The sequence below is a fragment of the Bidens hawaiensis genome, unplaced genomic scaffold (assembly GCF_021521415.1).
Source record: "Bidens hawaiensis isolate Kalapana, Puna unplaced genomic scaffold, B.hawaiensis_p1.1 tig00044713_1, whole genome shotgun sequence".
Classification (NCBI taxonomy): domain Eukaryota; kingdom Viridiplantae; phylum Streptophyta; class Magnoliopsida; order Asterales; family Asteraceae; genus Bidens; species Bidens hawaiensis.
Window position 1 is genome coordinate 75,399 of NW_027497940.1, and position 8,987 is coordinate 84,385.

General features: G+C 38.3%; 1 protein-coding gene across 1 annotated transcript; it reads left to right on the plus strand.

The window, feature by feature from the left end:
• Window positions 1-2,277: 2,277 nt before the first annotated feature.
• LOC143595139 (putative polygalacturonase) lies at window positions 2,278-7,547 on the plus strand. Its single transcript, XM_077074251.1, has 5 exons — window positions 2,278-2,758; window positions 3,597-3,717; window positions 4,423-4,597; window positions 6,302-6,372; window positions 6,459-7,547. Exons 1-5 carry the CDS (start codon window positions 2,333-2,335, stop codon window positions 7,082-7,084), a joined length of 1,419 nt encoding a protein of 472 aa, XP_076930366.1. The 5' UTR covers window positions 2,278-2,332; the 3' UTR covers window positions 7,085-7,547.
• The last annotated feature ends 1,440 nt before the right edge of the window (window positions 7,548-8,987 follow it).

Consider the following 8,987-nt stretch of genomic DNA (forward strand, 5'->3'; position numbering starts at 1 on the left):
GGAATGACCATGTACTGTCACGTCACCATAACTTCCTGCACGTCCTGACACAGTCAGAAGAAACCGTCGGACGACATTTCAACAGTTTGGACTGTTCTTATCCTTTCACCAACTCTTCGAATTTCAAAATTTCAAAAAGATTCAAAAGTAAGCGGGAAAATACCCCTTACCTTGGCAACCAAGTAACTGTAAGACAGGTGCGAGTACAGTGTTAAGGCAAAACCCTTCACATACTTAGCACCTGCAGGGAATTGAAGCCAAGAATACCTCGGCGACCAAGTAACTATAAGACGGGTGCGGGTACAGTGTTAAGGCAAAACCCTTCACATACTTAGCACCCGCAGGGAATTGACGCCAGGAATACCTTGGAAGTAAAGTAACCGTAAGACGAGTGCGGGTACAGTGTCAAGGCAAAACCCTTCACATACCTAGCGCTCCGCAGGGAATTGAAACCAAGAAGGATCTTCTGGGCAATGCTTGCGGAAACGGGAATAACATCCCCGCATAGCGGGAACGTCGAGAACTACATTGTTTGAAGCTTCAAGATGGAATTGGTGGTTTTAACATAATTGATCACTATGTTCAAAACTACCAAAACCTCATGGAGAATCCACACAAGTGTGACTCAACGCTCCTGACTTGCGAGGAGGTTACAGACCTACCCGCATCATACCCAAAGATCAAGTAGGAAAGTCGGGAATTTCTGCAAGTGACATAAGGACTTCCGCGGGAAGAATCCCCATGGAAAACCTTAAAACTAAACCCTTTTCAAAAACCCTTTGCTTAAGTCCAAAAGTTCACCTCACTTATTAAACACTCATGAGAAGAACATTGGACTGGGGGGACTTGAAGAGGTAGGTCCCAGCAGAGCCCAGTTGGACCCACATGACTCACCTTGAAGAGAGACGTCTGCGCAGAAACCAACTGGATCCGCAGGACCCACCATGCTCAGAGACGTGACGTCCTTACGCGCAGTACGCAAGCTGTTCCCGCATGAAATGCCTCCCAATGGTGAAGTACTCCGCCTGTTCCCGCAGCTGCGGATACAAGCCATCAGGGAAGGCCACCCGCGCAGCAAGGCTACACGCACAAGGCACTTAGCTCTCAATAATTCAGTAGTCACCTGAAGGAATGAGCAAAGCCGGGAACAATCCCGCACAAAGGCGGGAGGGGGAATACTCCCGCCCAAATGAGCCAGTTCGTACGATACTGGAAGATCTTTTGTACTGTACCTGACGAGGTATGGGCAAAAGATCTGACCAGAGATACGACAGCCCATTGACAACAGTATGGCGATCAGCATGCTCTTGTACTGTATGTCACTATTAGCCGCTACCTACTCACCAACTCCTGTCATACCACGTGCATAGCCTGCAGTTGGTGGAAAAGGAATAGTACACAGCAGGCCTGGTCACTGTCAGCCGCTGCCTACCCACCAACTACCAGCATGGCACGTGCGTAGGCCACAGTTGGTAGAACAGGAATACTATTCAACCGGCTATACCCACTTGGAAACCTACCTTCGGCTATAAATACCCCAAATGGTATGATCATCTCATCTTATCTTGTATCTTACATCTTATACCTGATATCTGCTCTAGCAATCTCTTAATATACACTTATATTCAAGAGCAATCTAGTCTGATTCTCACGCCGGAGGGTGGTCACAAGGAGGTACCCCCCCCCTTCTCAGTGACGAGCTCACGGTGTCTGTTTTGCAGGTTATCAGAAGAACCATCTTTGCCGGGTCTAACCCCTCGTGGGAAACATCTATTTAACCCCCAGATTATCCGTAATCTGCCCGGGGTCGATTAGTGTTTGATGAGACCAAAGACCCGTTTATTTTTTTTACTATAAAATTGGGTTTTTAATTTAGATAATATATATATATATATATATATATATATATATATATATATATATCTTTTTTAAAATAAATCATATATTAATTTTTAGTATATCCTATTTTATAGGATTTTTACATCAATAATTTGGTGAGAATAATTTTTAATTTAATAAGATGTTATAACCCGTTTAAGAAATATCTGGTTTGGTAAGACTCATATCTATGAATTCGGGTCAAATGCATGAGAAGCCTCCATTTAAAAATTAAGGAAATCTGGTTACACAAACAAAGGGGTAGCGACACGTAGATTTTTTTGTTTTCGTGTATATATATTATAGATTATAGATATAACCCCCTTCGTCTCCGTTCAGCCTAACCAAAACAAAACACAACACGCTCCTTAATATAACCCATCCCCTTTCATCTACATACATATATACATATACATATTATTATGCATGTGTAAATAGCAACAAATTCAATACCATGATGGACGTCAACGAATACCCAAATCCAATCCTCAACAAACTAATCTCCGCCATCAAGAAACCATCATGGTTCTTTCTCCTCCTTCTATTCACCCTTATCCTTATATTAACCCTCCAACTCACCACCCAACGCCCGTTTTCCGACCCGGGTGTTCGTTTCCGGGTACCCGGGTCTGGTACGTGTGACGGGTCGGTGCCGGAGCGGGCGGTGAAGATGTCGATCGTGGAGTTTGGTGGTGTCGGTGACGGAGTGACGTCGAACACGGCGGCGTTTACGGCGGCGATGAGGAAAGCCAAGGAGTTTGAGAACAAAGGTGGGGCCCAGTTGAATGTTCCCAAAGGTTATTGGGTGACTGGGAGTTTTAATGTCACGAGTGAGTTTACTTTGTTTCTTGAACAAGGGGCTGTTATTATGGGCACACAGGTAAGTTTTTATTTTTTTACCTTTTTACTGTTGTGTTGTAGAAAGTCAACGTTTGACTTTTTGGGCCATAAGTGTTGTAGTAATTGTTAGTCGGCCGGTGGGGTGGGGACTGATGACTAGTCAGGATTGATCGGGATTAACTGGGATTATGTGACGCCTAGTTTGGATTTTTACAAACACATGATACTTGAATGTTTAGATGTTAAGATGTTTAATGGCTTGATCATAGAAGTTAGTTTGTAGGTTTAAAGTTTGGTTGATTTTGAGTCAGATATTTCATATTTCTTTGATTTCAAATTTTTAATTGCAATGTTGATTTTGACTTTCTGAGTCAAAGTTCTTGATATATTACATATAAAGATACTTGCTTTATCAAGTTTAAAATCAATTTATGTTTTAAACAGTGTTTTTAATCAAAAAGGTTAAAAAGGGTACCTTTTTGTATCTAATTTTGGTTGAGTAATTGAATTTTGCTTAAAGTATGTAGTTGCCAAATAAATGAAGTAGCTAGGGGATAGAAAGACTATAATTTTCAACAGTTTTTATAAGAAAGGTTAAAATTACCACTTTGTCCTCACTTTTATCCATGGTTGCAAAAATCGCGCCTAGGCGCCGAGTACTCCTTAGTCAAGCGAGTTGGTAGAGCCTAGAGACTTTTGGGATGAAACTCTATTGGTATTTTCTTTTACCAACAAAATTTGCTCTAATATGAAGATTTGTAGTTCATTTATATAAACTTGTTGCGTATTATATCGCTGCATAAACATGTTTTTGACGTTTGACTAAAGATCAGACAACTACGGAAACTAAAACTTAGAATTTGTTGTTTAAATTTTAGGATTCGAAAGAATGGCCTATAATCGAGCCATTACCTTCTTACGGAAGAGGAAGAGAAAGATTAGGAGGGAGACATATAAGCCTAATTCATGGTGATGGTCTCACAAATGTTGTCATTACAGGTACACCATATTTTTTTTGTTAAAAAAACATGGTATCATGTTACTATTCTTGTCATTGCCACTAAATAGTTGTCATTATCATTTGTTTGTCTCTTTAATTATTCAAACACTAATGTCTGGTGGGAAATCATTACTTTAGCATCATCATTTTATACAAGGGAATAAAAAATATATGGTTTTTGGGACAAACTATTCATCTTATTAGCCACACACTAAAAGGGGAATCATACCTATGATTGTTATGCTTTTGGTTAATATTATATTAGTGAATAAGTTTTTTAAATAATATTCAAATTACACCATCCTTTGATTGTTACTTTGGATGATGTTATCCATGTACCAAGTAACTCAAATGGGATTTGGTTACTGTTTTTTATGTTGTTTGGTTATTAGAATAATCCCATGTTCATATACAAAGGTTACAGTCTGTCATATGCAGTCCAAGGAATAATTTTCTGATCCAAAAAGACGGCATGGTATATTAAAGTAGTCAACGTTTGTCGGTTAATTATAGAACGTGTAAAAACCAATGAAACAATATTAAAACGTTAGTGGTCGTTTTATCTAAAGAACTTTAACAAGCCCACTAACATTTGCATCATGTCATATAACCATAGATCCGAAAAGTCAATGTACCTTGCACTTATGGGTTCATATCATGATGATGAATGATAATGAACTTGTGTTTTTGATGTGTAATGTTAGGGCAAAACGGAACGATTGATGGGCGCGGTAAGATGTGGTGGGACCTATGGTGGAATAGGACATTGGAACACACTAGAGGCCATCTTGTTGAAATTATGAACTCAAACAATATACTCATTTCCAACCTTACATTTAGAAATTCTCCATTTTGGACCATCCACCCTGTTTATTGCAGGTATGATCTTCTTTTAGTTGACTTTCTAAAAACAAAGTTAGCGTGTTTTACGTTCACGATTTGATTTTGGCGGTTTAATAGTTCAGCTGACTGTTTGAAACCAGTCGTTTAAATAGAACTGACCGGTTAACATTTTTTGTATAATCTTTTATTAATAGATTATCTTTTATGATTTTAATACCGTAGTTAGCGGTTTGGCCAAGAATTTATCAAAACCGAACCAAGAATACCTTTTTAGTTTTTTTTTATTTTTATTTAACAAAGTTGGAGTATCATATCATCACAACCCATGTTTAAAAGAGTTCACAAAACTGAATTTATGTCAACTTTTTGCCATTTAAAGCAATTTGAACATAGACTATGAATCACGTTGATACAGTGATAGGGCACTAGGAAAAGTATGATGCTAATTAATATTTATTTATGGCCATATGTGCACCATGATGCTATTTTGTCCATTTTACCCCTGGTCCATATTTGGATTCATATGCACTTTTGGTTATGTACAAAATAGCATTTATGTAAGTAAAATTTCATTCTTTTAGCCCATTTTGTTTTTGTTTTGTGGGGGCCATGTTCATTTCTCGTCTTAGGATGTCTTAGCACCTAGAGGTGTACAAAACAGGTTTTTTTTTAAACCGAACCGGTTTGGTCAAACCATGGTCCAAACCTGTTTGACTCAAAACCAGTTCGGTTTAGAAGCAAGAAAGGTCGAACTAGTCCAACTCGGTTGAGTTGGGTTAGAATCGGTTTAACCGGTTTTTCCTCAAACCGGTCCCAAAACCGGCGGGCTGGGTCGGTTTTGGTCAGTTTGCAGTGAACCAGTCACAACCGGTTTTTTTGTACATCTCTAATAGCACCTAGGCTTAAACATTGAATAGTAATAAATCTTGAAACACAGATCACATGCTTGTTCACATGTTGTATGTGACAACAAGAAGTTGCACATGATCTAGTTTTTATTTTAATGACCATAATGAGGGTAAGGTGACATACAAGCTTCCACCATTAATACCTTGCATGATAGAAATATAAAATTAGGCACTTTTTTTTTCAATGAACCGAAGAGAAAATGTTGATGGACAACTTTTCCTTTGTAAATGAAAAGAAAATTTGGCCAGTAATGTTCAGTTAAAGTTTCGTGAACTGTTTGTTGGACTTGGGAAGTTCGTTTATGCTCGCTTATTAAAAGAATGAACATAGACAATTTTTTTTGTTCATTTAGTTAAAGAACGAACATGAGCATATGTCTTGTTTGTTTTTTATGTTCGTGAATGTTTGTTTACGAACACGTTCATTTATGTTCATTAGTTTGTGTCGTTAATATATGCTTTCAAATATTTTAGGTCCATTACAAGCTATTTTGGTTTTAATAACCTTTTAAGCCTAACAATTTGTTGTTCATATGACCACATTTACTTTATAATTGGTTTTAGCGGAGTTATGTTCTTTCATGTATGTTCAATTATGTTCGTTCATTTATGTTTCATGAACAGTTTGTTTATATTGTTAATGAACGAACATGAACACGTTCATTTTCTTAATGAACTACGATGAGCAAGAGAACTCTGTTCTTTAGTTGTTCGTGTTCAGTTAAAGTTAATTTAAGCAAACGGACACGAATATGCTCTGTTCATATTCGTTCGGCTCCTTTACAAGCCTAGAGAAAATCATAAAAATAACCCTTCGTTTTTGGTGTTCCAGTAACGTCGTTATAAAAGACATGACGATATTGGCTCCGCTCAACGCTCCAAATACCGACGGCATAGACCCAGGTAACGCCTTTTCCAAAATTCCCATTCTACCCTTGAAAACTTATATTACAATTTTTTTCGAAACAACTAATTCCATACCGTTACAGATTCGTGTACAAACGTATGCATCGAAGACTGTTACATAGAAAGCGGGGACGACCTCGTAGCCATAAAAAGCGGGTGGGACCAGTACGGGACATCCATGGCCCGCCCGAGCTCCAACATTATTATAAGACGCGTATCTGGAACAACCCCGACTTGTTCAGGAGTCGGGATTGGTAGTGAAATGTCGGGCGGCATTTCAAACATATTAATGGAGAATCTTCACATTCGAAACTCAGCAGCGGGTGTTAGGATAAAAACCGACAAAGGTCGAGGGGGGTATATTGTAAATATCACAATTACAAATGTTACAATGGAAAATGTTAAGGTGCCCCTAAGGTTTAGCCGGGGTGCCGATGACCACCCAGATGATTTGTGGGACCCGCAAGCGTTACCGAAGATTAAGGGTATTTATATAAGTGATGTGGTTAGTTTTAATTCTAGGAAAGCTCCTATGTTGTTGGGGTTAGAGGGTGCACCTTTTGAAGGAATATGTATGAAAAATGTTAGTTTGCTTGGTTTACCGCCAACCGCGCAGTGGAACTGTGAGCATATATCGGGTTTTGCTAGTGGCGTTGTGCCAACACCGTGTCTGTTGTTGCAAATAAACGGTTCGGTGAGTTGTGTGTAGGCGACCGCGGTTTGAGTGGAATGTTTTGTGCTGTTTGGGTATGGTGTTAATGGACGACAACAGCGACGGCTGCATGTGATTCTTGTCCGTAAAACGGGCCACATTCGGACCGGACTGGAAATGCAAAAATCATACCCAAGAACAGGACTATTTGGGTTGTGTTGGATTAGTCGGGTTGGACCGGAACACTTGGGCTGCAAAATTTTTATTCTTTTTACTTAAAAAGCTATTAACTTATAGTTCATATTGTGTTGGGTTAGTCGGGTCGGGCCAGGACTCAGTCTCGGGTTGGACAGGAACACTTGGGCTGCCAAATTGGTATTCTTTTGATTATTATTTAAAAAGTTATTAATTTATAGTTCATATAGTTAAAAAGGGTATAAGGATGTATTTTGTTCTGTTTTTAATTCTTACCATGCAATTTATATTTCATTGATAATAATTTTTTTGCATTGTAGATGTTATGTTATATCAAGATAATTTGAACCAGCTTTATACTGTGAAAATAAAAGATAATTTGAATTTAAATGCAATGTACTTAATTTATTATCATTTTGGTGAAACGAACTTATTATCATTGAGAATTGTTGCATTTAGGAGAGACATTAATAGAAAAATGACAAAATGGCAAAACTAGTTCTTTTTGTTTTCGTGTTTTTTCAATGGTCGTTCTTTGGCAAACTTAATGCCAGAAATCGTACTTTATGTTTCAAAACCCTATCACATTCCGTCCTTTAGCACTAACCCGGTTAGTTTTGTTCGTTAAATCTGGTCATGTGCAAAGCACATGAGGGTAGTTTGGTAATTTTAATTTTTTGTTTAATTCTCTCTCTCCCATCTCATGACTCTCTCTCTTTCTCTCTCTCCTACACACAAACACAACACAACCCAACCCAACCCAACAAAAAATTACCACCCATCACCCGTTTCGCTGTCACCACCACGAGCCGTCTCCACCACCGACCTTCATTACCACTTAACTTAACCATAAATTAGCATTTAACAAAAACCAGCATCGTCCCCTTCACCTCTTATCAGAAACTCATAAGATTTGATGTGATCTAAAACCCGATCGATTAGGTTCCATCAACATTAGATTGTGGGGCTTGAGGGCGAATTGATCAGAGTTAATTTTGTGTAGATCGATTGTTGAGTTTGGCAGTTTCTGAATCGAGATCTAGTAGACAGCATATCCGCCATTGTTACACAACTGAAAAACATTAAAATCCAAACCCTAAATTGGAAACCGATTTGCTACCAAGTTTGCTCGAATTTCAGTTGAATCTGCCATATTAAAAAGTGAGAAGCTCTAATTCGGCAAAAATAGTTACTGGCTACACATCTAACAAACAAATTAGGGTATCGTCGTTGACAACCCTATTAGTTCCAGATCTTCAATTATGGCGACGATGTTTATGGTGAAGGTTCAAGTGGTGGTGTGGTAGTGGTGATATCCTAGAGTGAGTGAAAGTGAAAGAACAGATTCGGTAGAGAGAGAGATAAGAGAGAGAGAGAGAGAGAGAGAGGGAGAGAGAGAGAGAGTTTAATATGTTTTTATTTTTTGAATAATTAAACAAATATGTAAAATTACCAAACTGCCCTCATATACTTTGCACATGATAATATTTAACGAACAAAGCTAACGGGTTAATGCCAAAGGACGTAATGTGATAGAGTTTTGAAACATAAAGTACGATTTCTGGCATTTAGTTTGCTAAAGGACAACTATTGAAAAAACACGAAAACATAAAGGACCAGTTTTGCCATTTTGTCTAGAAAAATTATATATTGTATCATGGTATGTGTACACAGTTTTTATTCGGGTTTCTTTGGGTTTTTGTCTGGTCGGGAAGGAACTGGCCAAAAACCGAATGCGTTAGTGAGTTTGTTGTATGAATGTACG

Bases quoted from the DNA above. Each gene is read 5' to 3' on its own strand.
- LOC143595139 (XM_077074251.1), top strand. From the start codon at position 2,333: ATGATGGACGTCAACGAATACCCAAATCCAATCCTCAACAAACTAATC. The intron at 2,759-3,596 runs GTAAGTTTTTAT...TTTAAATTTTAG, and splicing joins CTGTTATTATGGGCACACAG to GATTCGAAAGAATGGCCTAT. The intron at 6,373-6,458 runs GTAACGCCTTTT...ATACCGTTACAG, and splicing joins TACCGACGGCATAGACCCAG to ATTCGTGTACAAACGTATGC.